General features: G+C 45.1%; 1 protein-coding gene across 3 annotated transcripts in view; it reads right to left on the bottom strand.

Annotated features, from left to right (window-relative positions):
• Nucleotides 1-23,435: 23,435 nt before the first annotated feature.
• FKBP6 (FKBP prolyl isomerase family member 6 (inactive)) overlaps nucleotides 23,436-26,799 on the bottom strand; it is a 33,343-nt gene continuing 29,979 nt past the window's right edge. For all 3 annotated transcript variants that reach the window (XM_075594473.1, XM_075594471.1, XM_075594472.1), the window contains 2 exons: nucleotides 25,752-25,838; nucleotides 23,436-23,659 (listed from right to left, as the gene is read on the bottom strand). In XM_075594473.1, coding sequence (XP_075450588.1) covers nucleotides 25,754-25,838 — 85 coding nt within the window. In that variant the 3' untranslated portion in view covers nucleotides 23,436-23,659; nucleotides 25,752-25,753. The remainder of the gene's footprint in view (nucleotides 23,660-25,751; nucleotides 25,839-26,799) is intronic.

Below are 26,799 nucleotides of genomic sequence, written 5' to 3'. Positions count from 1 at the left end.
TTCTTGTTCCTCCTAGGAGGGAGTGGCAAATTTAGTTAGTCCTGGTCCTGCTCTGCAGGTGGAAGAGAGAGCAGTGGAGCTGTGAGTCTCTCCCATGGTGGGATGAGCGTGCTCACCCCCAGCCTTTGGGCTGGGGGAACATCTGATTCAGCCACAGATGCCCTGTAAGATCAGGGGCAATCACCATCCAGAGGCCTGGGACCTCTGAGACTCTGCATCACTGTGAGGAAGATCTGCAGTGAGTGCATGCCATGCAATAAAGACCCTTGTTCATTATACTCCTGTCTAAGTATCAGTCCCTGGGTAGGAGGGAGACATGTGCAATAGTGGGGGCTGATCTCTTGATACCCTGGCGCCCACTATGGCTGGAGGCGCTAACACCAAGAGAAGAACTACAGAGAAAGAACCTAAGCCTGTCCTGATCTCCATACCACCGCAGATCCAACTCAGCTCTCCTGACCCTAACAGGTATCCGCACCACACACAGGTAGCAGAAACTCTGCATCTCCCACTGGGAGGGGGGGAGCGACAGTGCTACAACAAGATACATACTTATTTTTATCTCCTTGTCGGAAACACTGGGTTGAAGCAGATTAGCTACTTATCTGTCAATTCTAAGGCCTCGGACATGGTCAAAAAGACTGTGCTGAGGCGCGCTGAGCTGTGCTGAGGGGAAATATTATCCCTATCAGCGCGGCTTTAGACGGCGCTTCCGCACACTTCCGGAGGCGTGTGGAATTTCAGCCGACAGACCAATTTTAGATTTCCCGCTGAGGGAAGCGCAGGGCCGGTCATGTGACTGCCAGAAGCCAATGGCAGTCCGTGACGTCAGAGCCGTGATGCGCTAGCCCCGCCTCCCGCTCCGCCTCCCACCCGGCACACAAGCGCGCTCGCTGGCGCTCATGCAGGGACAAGAAAAATCTCCTGCTTGAGCAGGAGAGCATGAGCGTCAGCGCTAAGATTATTATTTTGATGTCTGGCAAAGTCTTATCACAAAAAAGACTTACTTACTAAACTTATTCGTTAAAGACTGTAAAAAGCACCCAAATATTATTATTATTTTTTTTACACAATGGAAATTTAAAAAAAAGTTAATGAAATTAGTTTAAAACTGCAATCCACCCTGACAGCTTAATTCATATAATGTTAACATCTTGCCACATAAGCATGCCCTGCTCTTAGATAATAAATATATGAAAAAAATACATTTGTGTTTTACAGTAAGGGCAGTTAAAATGTGGAATTCATTACCCATGGAGACTGTAATGGCAGATATAATAGATTTGTTCAAAAAAAGGTTGGACATCTTTTTAGATGGGAAAGGTATACAGGGATATACCAAATAAGTATACACGGAAAGGATGTTGATCCAGGGATTAATCCGATTGCCAATTCTTGGAGTCAGGAAGGAATTAATTTTTCCCCTTAATGAGGTTTTTTGTTTGCCTTCCTCTGGATCAATAAGTAAGTATAGATATAGGATAAAGTATCTGTTGTCTAAATTTAGCATAGGTTGAACTTGATGGACGTACGTCTTTTTTCAACCTCATTTACTATGTAACTATGTAACCTTCTGAGGTTACCATGGTAACCTTTCGACTGAACTGGGCTCTGGGGGAGAGCTCCATTTTAACTTAACGAAACACTTAATATTTCAAACTCATGTAACTCCGAGCATCAGATTTCAAAAATAAAATCAATGTTGGAAAGGGCAAGAAGAGATCGCTGTGTGTGGGAAAAAAAAACTGCAAAAAGAAAATGGCGATCAGCGTTAAAACACTTTTTTTTATTTGAAGTGTAATATCATATATTAACCCTTTGAGCACCAGTCGTATATTTCCACTCTACAAATACATATTGGTGAATGCGGTTTCAGTTACATATTCATTTTTATTTGAAGTGTCAAGCAGCTCCATTTAACCCATGAAACTACTGTTTACTGCTCCTTTAGGTTAAGGCAATGTATTTTCTCCTGTTACCGCGGAACAGACAAAATGGTGTAGTGTCCGTTTCCTACTGGTTGTAACTCGGAACCTTCAGCTAATCAGCAGCAGAGCAGAACACATGGTATCCTAATTTCCCATACATCGGCACATCATGACGACACGCTTTCTGCATGTAACTGCAATTTCTACCCACAGCAACTTGGAGAGGTTTTATTTAGAACATTTTATTTAATCAGATTGTAACCGCGCACTTAATGCAAAAATATACATAGATTTAGAGAAAATTATATATATATATATGTTTGGCTAAAAATTAGGCTTGGCCCTCCTGGGGTTTAGACTGCAGGCTGGTTGTCCTGTCCTAGCTGCACGCCAAGCTTTACACATTTGGAAATACTGTGATCTGTATGAAACGTGACAGGTTCAAAATCTGTCCAAGTCTGAATCATTTTTTTAGAAGTTTGGTCAAACTCTGTTCAGTAGTCAAAGTCCAGGAGCAGAAAAACAAACATTTAAAAAAATTTAAAAAATGTAATTAAAAAAAAGTTTTCGTTCTTTCTACATGTAGAAAATCTGTCTGATATTAAAAGGGTTTTTTCTTCTTCTACACAATCCGCATGTGACAGCTGAAAAATACCAAGGTATTTATCAACACTCTTCACATAATGCATCGTTAACTGCATGTTGTCCCCACTTCTTGCTGCATCGAATAAGGGTATTTCGTGGTCGCAGGGATTAACCGCGGTTTGTACAACCCTTGCCAGGTCTGCCATGTTGAATTTGTATCCCGGCTGCCGTGAGGCGTTATTCATCTGTCATTCTGTCATTCCCAGCCTGCACGCAAATCCCCCCCACCACCCCCTCAAAAAAAAAAATTACCTTGAAATAGTTTTATGAAAGAAATGCCTTCAAATGTTATGTTAGTCCGGAGAAATGTTGTACCGCGGCCAATCAACACAGAGCGGAAAAAAACCCAGCCCCCCTGACCTCGAATATGGATGATCATTAGGCAGCCTGAAACAATATCAGCCCACAGCAAAGGATCCCCTTGCACAGAGAAATAATAATGTATTGATTGAGAATGGTAACGCAACCCAGAGACTGCAGTAACAACACGGCTTTCCTCAAGGAGCTTATCCGATTTCATCTTGCATTCACTTACTGACTTTGCGGCCACTGCTTTTTATGGGTGCAAATTCCACAGTCTGATGACTCCCGGTGTAAGACAAGGGCGCTCCTCCGTGCCAAGCGGGTCACGCACGTAGCCAGTGTTGGGTCGCCTGCGTGTGTTCTGTACGTTAAAATGTTGCGAACTTTACACACGTCACATTTAACACGACGTTGGTGAGTTCCTGCAAAACCCGACTCCCACTGCAGGTTGTTTTAAGCACGCGATTGCATTTCTGCTCATCTCCCTACTTTTCGGAACGCACCAAAGATTGTTTTTGGAGGTTTTCTAAAACAGGCCTGCAAATAATACCCCTGGTGAGCACATTCGCGTCTCAGACAGGTCCGCCACCCGGCTTTTTCTCCATTATGTATTAGCATACAGTGCTTCCGCTGCAGCAAGGGATTCTGGGTAATGATATGCAAATCAGCACCGTGTCACTGAAAACCGGAGGGCGGATTGCCCCCGCATAAAATGTTGCACACAAGCAGGAACATTGACTTTTTTTTTCTACATTCAATGCCAAATTACTAATCAACGGCCTGACACTGTGCAAAAGTTTCTATTTCTTTTTTGCACGCCCTGAAAAGGGCGAGGGTGCCTTCCCTGTGAAATAGAAGGGGTTTGTTTTGCCCTGGAGTTCTCGGTTCAGGTTTATACTGTATGGTGCACGGTATACAGTGTCTTGCGGAAATGCCTGCACCCGCCCTGTATTTTCTACACTGCGCAACGTGGTATTATCTGAAGAACCTTCAAGCTGCAATAAACCCTAGATGTGTATTTTTATTATTATTTATTTTTACATCCCTGCGACACTTAATTGCTGTAGCAGCTCTATTCTCTATAAGCACTTAACTACTTCCTTGCCAGAGGTGCTTGCAATGCAATGCGTCCTGCATACACCACACCCTTTTTTGTTATGACGCTCAGAGTTGGGCTTTGAAGTCTTACCTTAAAAATCTTGCGTTGTTTGGTATTCTGAAAGGTTATAGGTCGCGATGCATTTTAACGAACCAACAATAATTATGACATAAAAGCTGTGAACGCACTTTGAAGAATGATCTTGTTGGTCCCTTAAGACAGGGGTGTTCAACTTCAGTCCTCAAGACCCCCCAACAGGTCCGGTTTTCAGGATATCCCTGCCTCAGCACAGGTGGCTCACAGTCTCAGTCAAAGACTGAGGCACCTGCGCTGAAGCAGGGATATCCTGTTGAGGGAGGCATGAAGGACTGGAGTTGAGCACCCCTGTATTAAGGCAGGGGTGCGCAAACTAGGGGGTAACATTTTCTGGGGGGAGAGCGGCACTTAGAGGCCCCGCGCTCTTCCCCCCAACATTTAAATAAAATGCCAGTGGAGCGCGCGCACGGCCCCTGTATGTCTCTTACCTTCTCTCCAACGCCGCGTCGCCATGACAACGCAGTCAAATGGCAATGTGACGTCACAAGACGCCACCGATGCCGAAGGAACAGTACCCCTGCCTTAAGGCATCACAACCTATAATTGATCTACAATTCTTTAGTATAAAATACAACTACAGAGACCCCACCCCACAAATAAATATGTAACACCTCCTTACTGGGCTTAGGGGAGTGCTACACCGTGCAGTGTATGTACAGTGGCGCTTAGTCGCTCTTCATACCTTCTCAGGGTGATGGACTTCGTGCAGGCTGGGAGCGTGTGAGCTGCGATGTTACAAGATGGGCGCCAAGAACTTTTTTCTTTCAAACATGTCTTTATTTACACTTCATGCACACCATGACATGACCTCATGCACACCATGACATGACATCATGCGCACCATGACATGACATCATGCGCACCATGACATGACATCATGCGCACCATGACATGACATCATGCGCACCATGACATGACATCATGCGCACCATGACATGACCTCATGCGCACCATGACATGACCTCATGCACACCATGACATGACATCATGCACACCATGACATGACCTCATGTACACCATGACATGACATCATGCACACCATGACATGACCTCATGCACACCATGACATGACATCATGCACACTATGACATGACCTCATGCACACCATGACCTTACATCATGCACACCATGACCTTACATCATGCACACTTTTTGGGTGCCCGCATAGCATCCCAAAAGGGAGACTTTGCTTGTTACCATTTCTATGGCACGTGTCTGGCAATCCCTTGTGTAGCGGAGGAGTTCTCCTACTCCCACCAGGACCCTTTGGCGGGGGTGCACCCTCTCCCCGGGACCAGCGTCCCATCACCCTGCGCATGACCCTCCTAGTCCCTACCTATTGTATCTGGTGTGCTTGTGGACCTGTTGCTAAAGCAGCTCCCATCTAGTACTCAGGAAACCATGTTTGAGGTACTTCCTCTTGAGCACATTGCACTTCCCCTCGCTTTATAGCAGAGAACCAGCCTCGGCCCCATATCATGGCTCTCTCTCTAAGAGGGGCACATTCCCCAACTACCAAAACAATAAAGTGACAGTTCTCTTACAAACTATTTACAGTGAGGCTCTTTCTACATCTCCCAGAAACCTGCGTTCCTGAACTTCATTCATATATAAATAATTTATATATATATACTAGCTGATATACCCGGCGATGCCCGGGATGTAAATCCGTAAAAGGTAGTATGTTATAAATAGGGGAACAATAGGTTGACTATTTGGTGGAAAGGTTGTATAATGATGTTGAAAAGAAACATGGAAGAAAATGTAATACGATGTTGTTTAAAAATGGTTTATTGTAAACACACCACAGTACAATGTATATTTTGGTGACATAAGTGATGTAAAAATGTGAGGTGTGTGTCCTGCTAGGGTGAGAGCGGGTGTGAGGCGGCGGGTGTCTGGTGAGTGCGTGCAGCGGCTGGTCAGTGATGTCGGTGCGTAGGGGTGGGAGGTGGCAGGTGTGTGTCGAGTGTGTCGGGTGGGTGAGAGGCCGTGGGTGTGTGTTGAGTGTGGCGGGTGGGTGAGAGGCGGCAGGTGTCTGAGTGCGGGCGGCGGCTGTGGGGTGCAGGGGTGTGAGGCGGCGGGTGGGTGAAAGGGGAAGGCAGCGGGAGTGCGGGCGGCGGGTGAAAGGCGGGAGGGCGGCGGGAGTGCGGGCAGCGAGTGTGTGAAAGGCAGAGGCGGGTGGGTGAAAGGCAGGGGCGGGAGGGCACATGGGTGAAAGGCAGGGGCGGGAGGGCACGTGGGTGAAAGGCAGTTTTGGGTAAAAAGCAGGGGCGGGCGGGTGGCGGGTGAAAGGCAGGGGTGGGTGAAAGGCAGGGGTGGGTGGGTGGTGGGTGAAAAGCAGGGGAGGGCGGGCGTCGGGTGGGTGAAAGGCAGGGGAGGGCGGGCGTCGGGTGGGTGAAAGGCAGAGACAGGAGGGCAGGCGTCGGGTGGGTGAAAGGTAGGGGCGGGAGGCGAGTGGGTTAGGGGCGGCGGGTGGGTGAAAGGCAGGGGCGGGAAGGCAGGTGCAGGGGGGGGAAAGGCAGGTACGGGGGGGAAGGCAGGTTCAGGGGGGGGAAGGCAGGGGTGGGGGGGAAGGCAGGGCGAGGGGAAGGCAGGGGCGGGAGGGAAGACAGGGGCAGGGAAGGCATGGGTGGGGAGGGGGGAAAGGCAGAGGTTGGGGGGGGGAGGCAGGAGCGGGGTGGAAAGGCAGGGGCAGGGGGGAAAGGCAGGGGTGGGGGGGGAGGGAAGGAGTGGGAGGGGGGGAGGCAGGGTCGGGGGGGAAAGGCAGGGTCGGGGGGGAAAGGCAGGGGCGGGGGGGAAAGGCAGGGGCGGAAGGGGGGGTGTCAGTGTGTGTCACTGTGTGTATCAGTGTCTGTCACTGTGTGTGTGTCACTGTGTGTGTTTGTGGGGGGTCAAAAACGGAGCTGGGGGGGGTCAAAAACAGAGCTGGGGGGGTGGGGCAAAAACGGAGCTGGCTGGATCAAAAACAGAGCTGGGGCGGACAGCTGCTGAGGCGGGCCTGAGGGGTGATAGTGGGGGGGGGGGGGGGCAAGTCCGGAGGGGTGAGAGGGGGGGAGTGTTGTACTTACTTTTGGTGTCGTGGTCAGCGTCTCCAGGGGTGTGTGTGTTTGTTACGGATGTAATCCACAGGGTAGGCTCACAAATCTCAGGGCTCACACAGTATGAGGAAGCTTCTGGGGTGTGAGCAGTCCACACGGGTGAGAGTGTGGTGTGTGAGTGGAACAGTGGCTTAGAGTAGACCGGCCAATGAGAGCCGTGGGAGGGCGGGTGGACCGACGGACCAATCAAATGGTCTCCAGACACTCACAACCAAGATTTTCAAATTTATATATATAGATAGCACATGGAAATATTACTGTATGATCATTTGCATGAATTAGACAGGTCTGCAACCCTGCCTTTCACCATTATCACCCAGCATACACTGCACAAGGGATTCTGGGAATATATATATATATCCCAGTGATGTCACCATCACCCTGGATATGTGGGGTGGGGCTTACTTTCTGCGGTCACCCTGCATTAACCCTTACATTAGATGAACTACACCCCTGTAGAAGTCGGCGCAACAGCTGACGAAACGCGTAGGTTACGTCACTGGTGTCCACCAGCTGATTGTGAGAGGAGAGACGAGTAACGTGAGAGGAGTGAGGAGTGAGAATTGGTGAACAGCAGTCTGAATCACACCGGCATCTGAGAGGAAGGTGTCAGCTTATGTGTGGTGGGATTCAACACAACAGTACAGCAGTATTGATCTACCTGCTGCATCAACCTTTGTTTGGAGGAATCTTGCTATCGTGAGGGGGGTATATAGGAGACAGGACTGAGTCTCTAGTGTTACCCGGATCAGCAATACGGTATACTTTCGTCGCGGATTTGCAGGCGCAGCTGACGGAGGGACGCCGATACCCCTTGGGGTTCATCGCGTTTACACTTACCTGGTTAGACCGTTCCCTTACCCCCCTCTGCCTTTCCCTGGATCCTATATATAGGAAACATCCCACAGCTTGTCACGGCTATTTCCACCTTCCCATTTGATATACATCAGAGTCACTCTACTCCCCACTGTTGCATCAATCATCATCCATGTCGGGCAAATAAGTGCTTTATTCAATCGAGTGCTACTCCCTCACATTAGATTTCTGGACATTTTTTAAGACACAGTTTTGGACATTTGTTCCTCTATTTTTTATCCACATATATATTGTTATATTGTCATGCTATTTCTGTATTTGTGTCATTTGTACCATCAGTAACCAACCTTTACTGTTTTGTCTTTATTACATTTTCCCCACATTTTTTAACAGCTACAGTACATGGGATTGCGCTTTTTCTTCCTCTATTTCAATATATATATATATATAAAAGGCGGGGTTGCAGACCTGCCTAAGACATGCAGATGAGCATACAGTTATATTTGCATATATATATATATATATATATATATATATATATATATATGCAAATATAACTGTATGCTCATCTGCATGTCTTAGGCAGGTCTGCAACCCCGCCTTTTATATATATATATATATATATATTGAAATAGAGGAAGAAAAAGCGCAATCCCATGTACTGTAGCTGTTAAAAAATGTGGGGAAAATGTAATAAAGACAAAACAGTAAAGGTTGGTTACTGATGGTACAAATGACACAAATACAGAAATAGCATGACAATATAACAATATATATGTGGATAAAAAATAGAGGAACAAATGTCCAAAACTGTGTCTTAAAAAATGTCCAGAAATCTAATGTGAGGGAGTAGCACTATATATATATATATATATATATATATATATATATATATATATATATATATATATATATATATATATATATATATATATATATATATATATATATATATATATATATATATATCCCAGTGATGTCACCATCACCCTGGATATGTGGGTTGGGGCTTAATTTCTGCAGAGTCATCCTGCATTAACCCTTAAATTAGGTGACCTAGTAGTCTCAGTAAGCGGGCTACAAATACGCATGCACACCTCCAACTATACGTATTTAGCAGGTACCCTACATGTTTTGGGATCCTGTAGCTATTAAACACAGAATGCTTTTTGTGCGTGATGGTAAGCTGCGCAGGTTACAGCAATTTACATAGGAATTGCTTGGAATTAGTGCTATGCTGCACACGTATATTAAAAACATACATTACATAAAAAAAATCTAAGTGGAACTGGACCTTAACACAGCAAACTCAAAGCAGTTTTACATCAGATGCCTTAGGCTGAGCTTATAGTGCCGGTGATGGCGACAGAGACGTCAAAGCAAATGCATTGCCGCCGTCGGGTGCGCTTATAGTAAATCGCGATGGCTTGGTCGCGATCGCTGGAAGTCATCTCAATTTGATTTTTCCAGCGACCACAGCCTGATGTCACCGAAGCGTCCCGTCACTGGCACTTTAAGCGCAGCATAAGTATCCAAACTTTTCATATGAATGTGAAGTCCCATGTAGGGGAAACTAATGGTATTTGGAGCGATATGTTACATACATTAAAATGAGGCGATAAATAAACTCTTAATTATCAATCTAGAAATTAAGTTTTAGCAGGGTATTATTGCTCCCACTCACCTACTTCCCTTGCCCCTTTTCAAAGTTGGTAGTTTTACATTATAGGGAGGGAACATGCAGAAAACCTCATCCACAACACGACACAAGTCCATATTAACTATTGCAAGCATAAGTTGCGAATTTAAAAAAGATATATATACATATATATATATATAAAAGTATATATTTTTTTCCCCCTCAGACAGCAGTCGCCAAAATATGACGTGTTCTACCCATCATTGCTACGTCATCAAGAGATCATGTCGCGATTTTCTACCGCTGAACCGTAAACCATGGGTAATTTTTTTTTTTTTGCAAAACGCCAACTTGGCCGCCATATTATTGACCCCCCAGATTGGGAAATGGAAGCACCACGGTTGAACTCCGGGAGCCACCAAGACCGGGCTCTGCAGCTGGCGACCTGCGGGTCGAATGCAGCCTGCGAAGGGTCTTCCAGCGACTCTCAGACCATTTTTCTCCTGGTCATTTCATTGTAGTTGCGCAGGCAGCTGTGCAATTTTGTTCACCCTACAACTCACACCTATAATATATGGTACAACATGGCACAGATGCGAAAGTATTATACACTTCAACATTTTGCAAGCTTTAAAGTGTTTAAATGTATTATATATACTTGTATATATACACACACACACACTAAACATTTTAACATGGAGACTAGCGAGCTTGGGACTATTTCTATGCTCCTCTGTCGTAAAGCACAGTATTCCCATTATTATATATATTTTTTTAAAGTCAATTCAACCAACGAGTGTATATCCGTGTTTATTCTACGGCTATGCCCTTGTGCCCTTTGCCATCAAGTAATGCAGTATCAGGGGGTGTAAATCCCCCCTCTCTGAAGCGTTTCATTCAGGATGCACAAGAAAAGCAGACTTGTGTTCGCAGAGCAGCCTGCGGCTTCTCGCTATGGCCGGGACAGAAAAGCTTTTCATCGCACCGGCCACAATCTGTGAGCCAGTAAAATCATAGGCCTGAGGTTACCTGCCAACACAAACCAGGGGGGGTTGGGGGAAGGTTGGGAAGGAAGCTGGAGGGGGTGGGGGGATGGAGGTGCTAGGATTTCACAGTTCACTCTTCCCACAGGCGCCAGGAATCAGCAGCACCGCCAAGCTGTGCCTGGGGAGAGATAGGAGGGGGTGTTACGTGTACCGTGGGCTCATATGCAGAGGCTGCTAGTAGCTGGCAAGTAGTTTATACAGTAGGAGGAGGGCAAGGGGCGGGTATCCAAACAGAACCTCAGCTTATTGGGCTGGTCAGGCATTTGGATGGATGTATATATTTGTATCTATATTGCACCAGCACGGCTGAGACAACACAGTGCAGGGAATTATAACACAATAAGTGCAACACACATAAAACCAGGCAACAGGAAAGGAAATTCCTGCCCCAGGGAGCTTACAATCTAAGTTAGTGATTGACAGACAATGTGGTAGACAGTCAGGGCAGATTGTCCAGTGCCTGTATTTTAAGGGTCAGTCCTATGTAAGACCAAAAGGAACGAATGGCAGTGTCATGTTTAATATGCTGAATGTATGCGATTAACACTAATTGAACGAGTATTTTTAACATTTACGCTGCAGGTATTGGCAATCATTCATCACTTCTGACAATAAATCTGATAGTCAGTCCCAAAAGCTACAGGTCATTTTATGTGTGTAAAATAATTATGAAGCTGTAGTTCAGGGTTGGCATCCTTGTGACTGCGAGCCACCATGGCATGTGGAATGGCCCATCTCCCCCCCCCCCCTCCCCACCCAGTGCCAGAAGTTGGGCGTAGCTTTCGCATCCACCCGTGGGGGATCCAGGTCCCCTCCGCCACAGGACCGGAATTAAGGGAGGAGAATGATGGAGGGACCGAGTGAGCGAGAAGATGGGGGGGAGGGGAGGAGGAAATGGAGTGAGGAGAATGATAGGGGGGGGGGGAAGAGAAGGGGGAATTGAGTGAGGGGGGGGGGGGTGAGGGGGAAAAATTGTTACCATTTATTGGCACACCTGAAAAAAAAGGTTGGCTACCCCCGCCATAGTTGGTCACACAGATGAACATAATCCCCCGCTGGTAAGCATGAATTTCAGGAGACCCGAAGAGAAGGAAAATATTCATTGTGCACAGGGTACAAACAAGTCAAAATGTTTCTTCAACATTGAATGAATCTTTTTAAAACAAGACCAATGCATACACATACTATATGGATCGGTCTTCCTTTAGAAAGACGTATTCATTGTTGAAGAAACCAATTCACTTGTTTGCACACACAATATATTTAGGCCCTCTTCACAGGATTGCCCATTTTTATAACGCCCTCCTGCATTCAGGTGAAAAGGAGATTCCCGTGCAGTGCTACGGGCTCAGGTTCCCATCACGGCAGAGCCATGCTTTTGTATGAACTTAAATAACAAGAGTATAGCAATGCCACGGAGTGAGCAGGCTGTGCACATTCTGCACACCGCAGGAACTTGTAAGCCTAATGGAAGAAAGATGGACAGTGTCTAACACCCTTTCCACCTATAAAATGTTTAGGCTCATGAAGCCTATACTAGGTTTGAAAAGCTCTGTACTCACTATGGGGCAGATCAAGGGCCTCATGCAGTAAGCCCCGATAAGGCTTTTTCGGCATTTTATAGCTGTTTTTTGCCCTCCTGATTCAGTAAGCCCCGATAAGTGGGAATTATCGGCAACTTTTCTTCCGAAAAAAAAAATTTCGCCACCCGGCTGCCGATAAGCCACTTATCGGGACTTTTTTTTCCCGCCTGAATTCAGTAAGCCCCGATCAGTTTTTTGGTGCTGATCGGCAGGCCAGATTGGAGATTTTATGGCCAATCCAGCCCGCCAACTAAAGTTGGCAACTTGCTGAAGGAGAAGCATCGGCAAGGGCGACACTTAGGAAAAATCAGCCCTTTTTCCTGCCTGTGATTGATGCCGGGGGTCTCCGGAGCTGATACCCGCACCGGAGCCCCCCGGCATGCATCCGAGGCAGGAAAAAGGCATTTAAAAGCCACTTCATTACCTTAGCGGCTAACCGCTAAGGCAATGAAGGGGTTAACCCACCGTGCCAGCGTTATTGTGGGTAGCGGGGATGGGTGAGGGGGGTATTTGGCCCTGGGTGTGAGTTTAGGACTTGCGGGGGGGATGCGGGGGCACTTAACCCCTTCACGACCGTAGCGGTTAATACCGCTACGGTCCTGAAGGGGTTAAGGCCTCCCGCTACCCACCCGCAAGCCCTAAACAACCACCGTTGGGGCTAATGCCCCCTTCACACACCCCCACTACCCACAATAATAAAAAAAAACACACCCCAGCCCCACAATAACGAATTAAATAAATAATTAAATAATTATATATATATATATATATATATATATATATATATATATATATACCCAACAACACCTATACCCCCCTAACATACAGTATAGTAATGGGCAGAATGACTATTATCCACAAATGGATAATAGTGCAGTTGTCCATTTACAATACATACACAACAATAAAGACTTTAAATACATATAGCACTCACCCATGTCCCACTGCCACGATGAAGGCCATCCTCATCGTCATCCTGCCCATGCCCCATCCGCTTCTGCAAAACAAACACAAGAATTACAACATCCAAATTAATGTCCCCTAACCCCTTAATCACCATAGCGGTTATTAACCGCTACAGTTATTAAGGGGTTAAGCCACCATCACCCACATACCCTCCCCCACAAAGCCCCCCAACCACCCTCACCCAATACCCACAGGGGAGTCCTACCAAATACCCTTGGGCCTAATACCCCCTCCCCCCAGCACATACAGTACAATAATGTGCCAAATAACTATTATCCACATAGGGATAATACATTATTTGGCCATTATTAAACACATTCAATAACGTTAAAATGTAAAGAAACTTGTACTAACCTCATCAATAAGAAGTCTCTGTCGCCAGCATCATCCTTGGGGTCCGTTGCCAACATTAGAAATAGCCACAACATTTCAATATCATTAACATAACACTGAACCCCTTAATCACCTTATCGGGTACTAACCTGAAAGGTAATTAAGGGGTGAAGCCATCCTGCAATGCCTACAACAGTTATGCATAACATCCTCAGTGAAATAAAAACCAATTGCCTAACCAAATTCCATTTAATCATTCAATCTGTAGGCTCACATGCCTCATAAAACATTGCATTTACAGTGTATACATGTAGCATAACATGTAAACTGCATGTACACGCTGCAAATCAATGTTAACAATACAATAATGCCACTCAAATCGCCATACATCACAAGAAGTATATTATTTAATACAATAAACTCACCATCAATGAATTACTACACATCAATTACATCCCTAAACAATTAAAATACCATCCATACCAATTACACAATGAACTAAAGCTATCCTAACAGAGAACAACTTCAAAACATAGTCAAAAGTACACCAACAATTACAATATAATAAAGCAAGGCTTTCCATATCCTACTGTACGGCCTGGAAGCCCAAAACTTACATCTGTCTAAAAATAAAATACATTTAGCACACATCAATGCATAGCCACAATGATTAACAATACAGAATTAGAAGCTTTAACAACACTATCATTTCTTACCCTGTATATATATCTGTACACATACATACAGACATACATACAGTGGGAAGAAATGATATGCATTGTAAAAAATGAAAACATGAAAAAGCAACACAAAAAACAGTTACATTAAGTACATTTCTTTATTTAACTTACCATTACTTGCCCCCACCGACTCCCGTTGATCAGCTTACTCACGAACCAATCCACGACACCATCCACGACACCATCCAGGAACAAATCCACGACACAATCCAGGAACAAATCCACGAACCAAACCAGGAACCAATCCAAGAACAAGTGCAGGAACCAATCCAGGAAGCAAGCCACGAAGAAATCCAAGAAACAATCCACGACACGATCCAGGAACAGGAACCCATAAAAGAAAAAAAACATAACAAATTAAACATTAAAATAATAAAACATGACAATCAAGGGTTGTACTAGTTTTATTCTTAGTGAATCTGTATTACAATACCTTGTTCCGGGGTCTTCTTGACGTCCGGTGCCACGCCCTGGTCTTCAATCTTCAGGAGGAGGTCCGTCCTCCTCGGCATCTGCCTTCAAAATGAGACGACATAGGCTTTTATAGGCCTATGACGTCACATTTGTCGTCATATGGTTCCCACGGCCCTGATTGGGCCGTCAAAACCATGTGTTTTGGCCGATGTAAAAAAATTGATGACGTCACTTAAAGGCAATGCCAGCACAGCCAATCAGAATGGCTTTGCTGCTATTGCCTTTAAGAAAACGTCATGAAATGACACATGGCCGGACTCACATGGTACTTGAACCAATCAGAGTAGGGATGGAGTTCCCACGCTCTGATTGGCTGGCTTACCATGTGAGTCCGGCCATGTGTCATTTCATGACGTTTTCTTAAAGGCAATAGCAGCAAAGCCATTCTGATTGGCTGTGCTGGCATTGCCTTTAAGTGACGTCATCAATTTTTTTACATCGGCCAAAACACATGGTTTTCACGGCCCAATCAGGGCCGTGGGAACCATATGACGACAAATGTGACGTCATAGGCCTATAAAAGCCTATGTCGTCTCATTTTGAAGGCAGATGCCGAGGAGGACGGACCTCCTCCTGAAGATTGAAGACCAGGGCGTGGCACCGGACGTCAAGAAGACCCCGGAACAAGGTATTGTAATACAGATTCACTAAGAATAAAACTAGTACAACCCTTGATTGTCATGTTTTATTATTTTAATGTTTAATTTGTTATGTTTTTTTTCTTTTATGGGTTCCTGTTCCTGGATCGTGTCGTGGATTGTTTCTTGGATTTCTTCGTGGCTTGCTTCCTGGATTGGTTCCTGCACTTGTTCTTGGATTGGTTCCTGGTTTGGTTCGTGGATTTGTTCCTGGATTGTGTCGTGGATTTGTTCCTGGATGGTGTCGTGGATGGTGTCGTGGATTGGTTCGTGAGTAAGCTGATCAACGGGAGTCGGTGGGGGCAAGTAATGGTAAGTTAAATAAAGAAATGTACTTAATGTAACTGTTTTTTGTGTTGCTTTTTCATGTTTTCATTTTTTACAATGCATATCATTTCTTCCCACTGTATGTATGTCTGTATGTATGTGTACAGATATATATACAGGGTAAGAAATGATAGTGTTGTTAAAGCTTCTAATTCTGTATTGTTAATCATTGTGGCTATGCATTGATGTGTGCTAAATGTATTTTATTTTTAGACAGATGTAAGTTTTGGGCTTCCAGGCCGTACAGTAGGATATGGAAAGCCTTGCTTTATTATATTGTAATTGTTGGTGTACTTTTGACTATGTTTTGAAGTTGTTCTCTGTTAGGATAGCTTTAGTTCATTGTGTAATTGGTATGGATGGTATTTTAATTGTTTAGGGATGTAATTGATGTGTAGTAATTCATTGATGGTGAGTTTATTGTATTAAATAATATACTTCTTGTGATGTATGGCGATTTGAGTGGCATTATTGTATTGTTAACATTGATTTGCAGCGTGTACATGCAGTTTACATGTTATGCTACATGTATACACTGTAAATGCAATGTTTTATGAGGCATGTGAGCCTACAGATTGAATGATTAAATGGAATTTGGTTAGGCAATTGGTTTTTATTTCACTGAGGATGTTATGCATAACTGTTGTAGGCATTGCAGGATGGCTTCACCCCTTAATTACCTTTCAGGTTAGTACCCGATAAGGTGATTAAGGGGTTCAGTGTTATGTTAATGATATTGAAATGTTGTGGCTATTTCTAATGTTGGCAACGGACCCCAAGGATGATGCTGGCGACGGAGACTTCTTATTGATGAGGTTAGTACAAGTTTCTTTACATTTTAACGTTATTGAATGTGTTTAATAATGGCCAAATAATGTATTATCCCTATGTGGATAATAGTTATTTGGCACATTATTGTACTGTATGTGCTGGGGGGAGGGGGTATTAGGCCCAAGGGTATTTGGTAGGACTCCCCTGTGGGTATTGGGTGAGGGTGGTTGGGGGGCTTTGTGGGGGAGGGTATGTGGGTGATGGTGGCTTAACCCCTTAATAACTGTAGCGGTTAATAACCGCTATGGTGATTAAGGGGTTAGGGGACATTAATTTGGATGTTGTAATTCTTGTGTTTGTTTTGCAGAAGCGGATGGGGCATGGGCAGGATGACGATGAGGATGGCCTTCATCGTGGCAGTGGGACATGGGTGAGTGCTATATGTATTTAAAGTCTTTATTGTTGTGTATGTATTGTAAATGGACAACTGCACTATTATCCATTTGTGGATAATAGTCATTCTGCCCATTACTATACTGTATGTTGTGTATTGATGCTATGTTTATTGGGGGCATTTGTCCCCAATAAACATGCTACTATGCGTTAACCCCTTCATTGCCTTAGCGGCTATCCGCTATGGTAATGAAGCAGCATTAATGTATTTTAATAATATTGTGCGGAAGCAGGAGGCCCCCTGAGCTGAAGCGCATTTATTTGTGGCTCAGAGACCCCCTGCCTCCCGAGTTACAGGCCCCGGTTTGGGCCATCGGTTACAGTGTGGACGCCATGTTTATTGCGGGGACGCTATAAACATGGCGGCGACACTGCCACCCGATGACACATACCGGGGCCTGTAACTCGGGAAGCAGGGGGTCCCTGCTCCACAAAGCAATGCGGTTCAGCTCAGGGGACCCCCTGCTCACTGTACAGTATAATTAAAAAGACATTCATGCTGCTTCATTACCGTTGCACATAGCCGCAAGGTAAGGAACGAGTCTTTATTGATGTGTGTGTGTTTTATTTATACTGTACATGTGCAGAGGGTCTCCGGAGCAGAACAGCGTTGGTTTGAGGTCCGGGGACCCCCTGCCCCCCGAGATACAGGCCCCTTTATGGGGTGCCGGTATCCCTCTGGTTTGTTTACAGGTCGCGGTCACGTGATCGGGACCTTTAAACGCCGAGGGATACCGGCACCTCATAAAGGGGCCTGTATCTCGGGGGGCAGGGGGTCCCCGGACCTCAAACCAACGCGGTTCAGCTCCGAAGACCCCCTGCACATGTACACTATGAATAAAAGTTGTTTTTAAATACTTTTTTTGGTGCGAAGTTTGCGCTGAGAGAGCGGCTTGTCTCTCTCAGCTGCAAACATCTATCGGCACCAAAGGCTTATCGGGAGCCATATCGGGAGCCAGGCTGTATCGCCACAGCTCATCGGCAGCTTTGCTTTCGCAGTGCTTCAGCAGGGATCGGAAGGATTCGGCCCTTACTGAATACTGCGAGGGCAAATCGCCCAAAAAAAACATTTTCGCAATTCGTGCCGAAAATTTTGTATCGGGGCTTACTGCATGAGGCCCCAAGTGTCAACTAATTTTCACGTCAATTAGTGGGGTGCGCTAAACCGTACCGCAGGATAATGTATCTGCCAGGACTCTAGTAGAATTAAAAAGGTATAATTAGTTACCAAATGTACTTTTTTTTAAATTTCAAATGTACTTTATTTTGCTTGTAACGGTCCAGACTTTTATGGTGGAAGCCCTCCTACACAGTGTTTGGTTTCTATCCTTACTTGGTAGGATACTTTATTTTGGCCTCTTTAAACAGCATTGCAAGTTTGCCAAGAATTGCAACAATAATATACACTAAACAGGGCCTGCAAGTCACTTAAGCAACTCAGCAGTTAATAATTGTCATTACTTACTCAAATCACAACACCGCAGATTAACTACAATATAGTGTAGTACAGTGAAGGCAATGAAGCAGCGCACCGCTAAAGGAAAAAAAATAAAAAATATCGGGTGAGTCCTCCAACGCGTTTCACACCCTTCCTATTTGAACATACTTGCAGCTTGCATGCCTGATGTGGCCAGAGATGCCCTATAGAAGAAAGCAAGCAATAAAAAGGGAGTACCTACTTCTTCAATGGGGCTACTTTGCCCCTTTTCCAAATCAATTTTATTGATTGTACCCCAACATCAGTCACATGAGGTTTTACAGGAGGAGCAGTGGCCACTAGCCCACAGTGGGTGTGGCTAGCCCCCCTATTCTATACCCAGTGGGGTGTAACACTGGGGGTTTTATTCCATGAAGATTAACACATTTTTGAAGACCAGAGGTACAGTACAATATTCAGCTCTGTATCGCATCTCAGGAAGGAGAAAACATACTTATCCTGTCCAATATACAGGGGACATTCACTATGTTATCTCACGTGTCCGGTTCAAGTTAGCTGTTATGGCCTTTAGAACCTAGCAAGGCTAAGGGCCTGGCCTGGCTGCAGTCTCTGTGATGCCTCAGAGGGAAACTGGCTAGGACCTAGAATCCTCAGGGGGCTGGGGGGGTCTCCACCCCTGTGCCGAGGATACTGCACCCTACACGGGGTGCGCCGGCCTTCTCGTGTGCAGCTTCAGAGGTCTGGAACTCGCTACCGCCAGAGCTCAGGAATATATTGCCATTACCACTGTTTCGGGCTCACTGTAAGACTTTGACTAACAAAATTAATTGTATATCATTTTAGTTTGTTCTGAAACGGACTGCAAAGTATTGCGGTACTCCCTTAAGTGAAGGCGATATCAGAGGGATCCTGAATAGGACCTACCTTTACACAGTTAAGGGAGTGGTTATTGACTAGATGGACAGTCTCTTTAAATAGGTATGCCAGTGGATATATTGTGTTACCTCATAAGTAGGATTAATACATTGCAGGTGATCATAATACCTGCAAAAATGGCATGTAGTGAAAAGGAGATTAGGCAGGCTATAGTATAGACACTATTGTAGTTTTAAGATATTGTTCCTTTTAAAGCTTTCTAGACACTCCGCTCTTGAGAACCACATATTTAGGTGTATTAGGGAGTTTGGATGAAGTGGATGCTGCTCCCTGGTGGTATAACTCAAGAACTGCGCCTGTAAATGGGCTGATCAAATTGCAAGTACTGGGCAGCGCTGATCACATCGGGAAAAGGTGCACTTGCAGAGCACTATTTAACACTGAAACTCGCTTGTAAGGCAAGGTAATATAAATACTGAAGTAAAGTAATTCGAATCTTTAAAATGTATCCCTACCCTTACCTCTTTTCAACGCCTCCCTCTACTCTGGTACCTTTCCCGTCTCCTTCAAGCATGCAATGGTTATACCATTACTCAAAAACAGCACCAGAGTGCAGGTAAGGGGTTGGTGGGCCACGCGCGCCGCCGACCACAGCGGGTCCTCAGCCTAAGGCTGGGTCCATGGTGAGTGAGCGCTCGCGACCGTGCCGTCACCCACGTTTGAGCTGCAGCTATTTGTGGCCTGGGTAGACGCAACAGGGGGGGCATGGCCATGATGTCACAGAGCTGGTTCGCCCTCATTGGCCGAACCGTTCAAATGGCCAGGCCGTCGCGTGAGAAATCAGTTCATTTTGTCTCCTCATATTTCACGTGCTTTTGAGCGCACTTATAATTGATCGCGCGGTCTCGCCGACCAACGACGCAGCCTAACAGAGTTCTATTCTGGATTTCCTCTTACCTCTCCCATCGTACGTTGCGTTTCGTTTGCAAACTGTGAGGATTGCCCGTCGGCTCCGCCCCCGGGACGCACCACGTGACATAGCGGCTGCTCTACCAGGCTGGGGGAAACAGCATGGATCTCACTCAGGCTCCGCCCCCGGGATGTCACGAGTAAGGTGCACCACGCACAGGCGCCACACTACCACGCGAGGGGTTAACTCCATCTCCAATTTCTATTCACCTGCACTACTCCCCGCCCCTGCCTATCAGTGGACGGCATATGTCCAGGGGGCGGGTTTCATTCGTTACCTTGCACCTGTGTGCTGCCTTTCCATTGGCTGCCTGTCCTGTAAATACTCAGCCAGCCCTCCTACCAACTGGCTGAGCATAAACCCTGTTTATGTACTTGTGTTTGCCTCAAACACCCTGCTGTGTTGTCTTGCGTATCCTGTTCCTGTTTATACATCGGCTTGCATCTTGACCTCTGACCCTTGATCTCGGCTTGCTATTGGACTTCTACCTTCTCTACTCCTGAACCCCGGCACCGCACAACGACTATGCGACTTCTCCAATCCCTGACCACGGCGAGTATATACGACCATTCTGATCTCTATCTTGACCCAGCTACACGACTTTACTCTGGACGCGGTCGGAGGTCGGTGTATTCCAACATCCCCACCTCAGCCTCGCTGTCCCGTCCTGTTTGTGGTGAGCACTCGTTACATGAACACCACCTCCTCCGTCAATCTTTGTGGGTGTAGTCCAGGGCTCTTCTCTCTTTACACACTCTTGGTGACCTCATCACATCTCTAGGGTTCAAATATCACCTCTATCCTGATGACAAATGTACCTTTCTACCCCTGACCTCACACCTGCTGTACAGACCAGTCTCTGCATGTCTTTCTGCTATATCAACCTGGATGGCCCTCCACCGACTCAACCGTAACATATCCAAGACAGCGGCGCTCCTCATACTTTTTCCCAAATCTGGCCCCACTGTCTCCTTCTACATTACTGTTCGCAGTACTATCATACACCCAGTATCACACGCACACTGTCTAGGTCACCCTTGACTCCTCCCTGATTCACAATGTAGCTAAAACCGTTTTTTACCTCTGTGACATTGCAAAGGTACACCCTTTCCTCTGTCCCTCTACTGCAGGCCCTCATTTGCTCCCGTCAACTACTGTAACCATCTACTGTCCAGCCTCTTTGCCTCCCCTACAATCTATACTTAGCGCTGCTGCTAGAATCACTTTACTCTCTAAATGTCTCAGCGTCTCTCTTGCTGAAATCCCTCTCCTGGCTTCCCATCAAATCCTGTATTGCACACAAAATTCTCACTCACTTTTAAGGCTTTACACTCTTCTGCTCCTCTTTACATCTCAGCCCTAAATTCTCGCTATACACAATCCCGACTCTTGCGTTCTGCTGAAGGATGTCGGTCTTCCTCTTTTGCATCTAAAGCCCCCTCCTGCCTAAAACCTCTCACTCACTGCCCCACGCCTCTGGAATATCCTTCCTCTCAATATCCGACAGGCCCAGTCACTCTTCACCTTTAAGACACATGTAAAAAAAAAAAAACCTCTAAAGCATATGGGTAGCACCGGTAGATGATACTATACATCTCAGATGCACTGACCTTGACTCTTTGCAGACACTCTTACCAGAACAACCTCCTACTGTAAGTCCATGGTTTCCAACTTTTTTTGCTTAAGGAACCCCTCAACTATCTCTAGTAACGCGTCTGAGATCAGATGCGTTGTAAATTCTTCTGTATTTGGTACAATTTTCAAATGACCAGAAAATTGCATGGAGCTCTTTAGGGATGCTTGGGGAACCCATGGGTTCCTTAGGAACCCTGGTTGAAAAACACTGGTCTAAGTTCTCACTAATTACCACTAAGATTGCAAGCTCTCTGGATCAGGGATCCCCTTTTCCTATTGATACGGTCATGTCTGAAGCGCTTATTCCCATTAGGTGTTATATTATGTCACATATATTACTGCTACGAATCGCTATGTATATCAGTGGTGCTATATAAAGATGTACATACTTATACATTTGTGAACCGGCCCCATCAGAGAACAAGTTGAAGCACCCCGAGACACTATTATCCACAATGGACAGTTAAGGAGCATGAAGAACATCCACACAATGCATGGCAAGCAGAGGGTCAACAAAAAGTCCCCATGGACAATGAACACAATACTGTGTGATGAAAAACTAATTTGGACATGAAAATGCTGCACTCTCAAGCCCATATAACCATACCGCAAATAAAAATGCAACGCCAAAGTAAGGGCAAAGACATTTAGAACCGTTCAAAGAAATGAGCTTGGAAACCCAAAAATGGGCAAATCAGATCATTTTTGCCACAACATTTTACTGAGAAACAGCATGCATTCTAGAAATGCGAGAAATACTGGATATAAAATGGATTTGATCACAGTAATGACCGATTTAAAAAATAAATTTAAAAAAAAGCCTTATAAGAACGTATCCTTTGTGATGTCAACATTGCAATAATGGCCGCATTCTTTACTCACGTATGTTAGAGTCTAACGAGCACCTAATCATGCAGTATGCATTGTATAAATCCCCAATATGCAGCGTTGCACAGTTTAGATGTAGGCTCATTCACCTAAATGAAAGCAAAAGCTAGTAACCACATACAAATGTGAAGACTATACATTTTACATGGGATAGGGTGTAACCTGGCTGATTGCAACTGTAATGTATGCTGCCAACAGGGACTGCACTTTTAATTCAACTCCCACCACGCCATGTCTCGTATTGACATATACCTTTAAAGGCCAACTTCTCTGCTCTGATGGACAGCCAGCCTTGAATGCAGGCCATAGCAATAGAGTGGGAGGGGCGGAAATGAAAAAGTCATCTGCTCTCCACACACTTTGCTGGTCGTTTAAGAGCAATCTGTATGCACAGTATTAGAAAGCAGTTCACTGAATACAGCTTTGAATCAGTGATTAACACTAACATCGTAAAGTACTGTTTTTAAACAGTAAAAATGAACACATTACTGGGACTTTGAAGACTGCAATAAAAATGGCCTGTGGTCCCAAATAGGGACTTCATTGAAAGCATGCACTAGTTAGTTATCCACACCAGGTATGGCAAGCATCGGGTCAATCAGCCCCCCTTACAGAACAGACTCGAGCAGCAGAGACATGGTAAAAATAAATAAATCACAAACACACTGTATTGGGGACAGAACTGGTTTATTCAGAAACTTTACTTTAGGACTGCTTTATTAACTACATAAAGCACGCTCCACGATACATCAGCTTTTCTGCCTGACTAGTGCCCGCGTTACATCCCTGGGCGGGAGGTTTGTGTCCGCACGTGGTTGTCAGCAAGCGACGTCATCTCACATGGATATGTAGAGGGTTAAAGATGTACAAGGCCCTTCTTCAGTGGGGCTACCCCTTCATCACAGGGACAAGGGAGAAAAACAAATATAAGCAGCATGTTCTTACGCTTTACTTTTCATTGTAAGTCAGGGGGTGGCCAACTCAAATCCGCAAAGGCCAACAAGTCAGGTTTTAAGGATATCAAAGACTGAGCCACCTGTACTGAAACAGGGATATCCTGAAAACCCAGCCTTATGATGGCCCTTGAGGACTGGAGTTGGCCACTCCTTTTGCAAGTCATCCTCTCATGTAGGGTAGCTTACAAATACATTTCATAAATGGCCCATATTTTTTAAATCATAAAGTTGCAAGTCTCAGGCACCAAAAGGGATTAAAGCTTCTCAACTAATGTGGGTGGGGTATAGGTGCTGGTCTTGAAGACATTCTTAGAGGTGGAATGCCTGCAACTTGTAATAATTACAGTATTTACAGTAAAATTAATGTGATAAAGAATATACTTCATGTTCTTGCTTCCATACACTTTACAAAGCCTTGGGAGTCAAGTATATGAAACATGGGGTTTTGAAAAGAAATCTACACATTACCCAGTGTTTTGTGTAGATACTCCGGTCATGATAATATCATGAGATATTTATTTTAATCCATCTGGTACTTCAGGGGTTAATATTGCCACAATTTGGGTTTAAAAATACAATGTATTGGGTTGGCCTTCAAAGGGAACTTTATTGGAGTTGGATTGTAAAAGTACAAGTGATTGGTTTATGGCCTGTTGCCCTCCCAGCCAGGCATCGTCTTGAAACGGATCGAATCTTGAGATGAGGGCAGTTCTGCCAGAGGTGGGAATAAAAGATGGCCCGTTTGACAACTTTATAGACAGGAGCCTTTTGGAGCTACCTTCAAAAAGGTATTCTCTGGAGGGTTCTGAAAGTTTCAGGGGGCGTGGCTAAAAAGTATTCAAAGAGTGTCTTTATTAAAAATGAAAATATCATGTGACATCATCTCTGTATAATGAGGTAAATATATGTAATTGTGGCAAAAAGACAAATCAAACCATACCAAACAAACACACCAAGGATAAGAGGTACTAAGGGACAGTTATCCATTTGTCGCTCAAATTTAGGGGTAAGACGGGCGTGATTAGTCTCGTTGCATCTGTAATGAGCACCTGAATCTATTGGTGACTCGTGTGTCTCCGTATTAGGGGCGAGATGTTATGAGTACGTTTATATACTGAGGCACAATTGAAACGTCGTTGGTAAATGTTTTTTTTCCCTCCGTCATAAAACTGTCAATCTCACAGCCGATTTACGACGGGGGTGGGCTTATGTTGTTTCAATGTGGAAAAATAAATAAATCATTTAATCCTAGCAATTATGTAAGATGTTTTTGGACCAAACACATGATTTCATCTTTCTGCGCCAGTGACCTCTCTGGGGAAAACACATAGCAATGTATAGGGTTCTCGGTCTATGTTTATCCTTTTATTTTGAGAAACTTTTCTGCATTTATTGTAATTGCATGTTCTTGTAATCTAAGTACTGTATTTTTATATATTAAAACATTTAATAAGTAATGCTTTGGGCTCTGAATGAACGGTTGCACGCTCTGGAGAGAGTATTTACATTTGCGGACACATTTTGCTACAACGGATGTGTGTTAAGTGAACAGTTTTACGATAATAAACAGACCAGGGATCATAGCAAATATTTTTACATCTTTTATTTTATTTGTATATTATCTCAGGTGGTGGCAGCGTATAGATAGGATTGCAATGGAGTAAGGGGTTAATATTAGCTCATTGGAAGTACCTTGTGCAGGAGAAAGGCGAGTTGGCTAGAGTAGCAGTGTGTATTAATCCTGATTGCATATCTAAGTAATGTGCCCACTTGTGTACTGTTTTTAACAGTTGTTATATAGGGACGGATTTAGGGGAGAAATTGTTCATTTGAGGGACCTTTGTGGAGGTGAGAAGTGGGACCTGTTGCGAGCCAGGTATTAACCCTTGTCCCGTATGCAGGTCACATGCTCACAGGGGAGCCGTACGTGGCAACTCCGACTGCAAGTTCTCCGGGATCCATACAGATTCTAGGAGTTCAAACCCGATCCCATGATAAAAGCCTTTGTATACGTCAGAAATCAAAGTTACCGTTACTGTTTGGTGGCTGTAGAAGAGGACAAGGGAAACATACGGCGGCACAGCTCTCTCTGCATGTCTTCGTACTCCTTAAAACAACTGGGTGGGGAAAGCAGACAACATAAGCTCTGAAACACAAACTGAGAAGGCCGTTCACACCCAATACATTACTACACGATTAAACTACAATACAACACTTACTGGAGCTTTGTCAGGAAACAGGTGGTTTCAGCTAAAATTTTGCCCTGATGCCAAGACAAAAACTAATAAGTCAAATACAGATGTAGCCCAACTAACTTCCCCTCTGGCAAGGAACTGCGAAGGTAAAAACAACCGCTGTAACCTTCACCCACAGGAGAGGCTGCGGATAACATATACAACAGAGCGGCAGAGGGAAAGGCTGCGGATAGGATATACAGCAGAGCGGCAGAGGGAAAGGCTGCAGATAGGATATACAACAGAGCGGCAGAGGGAAAGGCTGCGGATAGGATATACAACAGAGCGCAGAGGGAAAGGCTGCGGATAGGATATACAACAGAGCGCAGAGGGAAAGGCTGCAGATAGGATATACAACAGAGCGGCAGAGGGAAAGGCTGCGGATAGGATATACAACAGAGCGGCCGAGGGAAAGACTGCGGATAGGATATACAACAGAGCGGCCGAGGGAAAGGCTGCGGATAGGATATACAACAGAGCGGCAGAGGGAAATGCTGCAGATAGGATATACAACAGAGCGGCAGAGGGAAAGGCTGCAGATAGGATATACAACAGAGCGGCAGAGGGAAAGGCTGCGGATAGGATATACAACGGAGCGGCAGAGGGAAAGGCTGTGGATAGGATATACAACAGAGTGGCAGAGGGAAAGGCTGCGCATAGGATATACAACGGAGCGGCAGAGGGAAAGGCTGCAGATAGGATATACAACAGAGCGGCAGAGGGAAAGGCTGCAGATAGGATATACAACGGAGCGGCAGAGGGAAAGGCTGTGGATAGGATATACAACAGAGCGGCAGAGGGAGAGGCTGCGGATAGGATATACAACAGAGCGGCAGAGGGAAAG

This window comes from Ascaphus truei, chromosome 3, assembly GCF_040206685.1.
Source record: "Ascaphus truei isolate aAscTru1 chromosome 3, aAscTru1.hap1, whole genome shotgun sequence".
Lineage (NCBI taxonomy): Eukaryota > Metazoa > Chordata > Amphibia > Anura > Ascaphidae > Ascaphus > Ascaphus truei.
The sequence above is the reverse complement of the archived record's forward strand: the minus strand, read 5'-3'. Positions and strand labels throughout refer to the sequence as shown.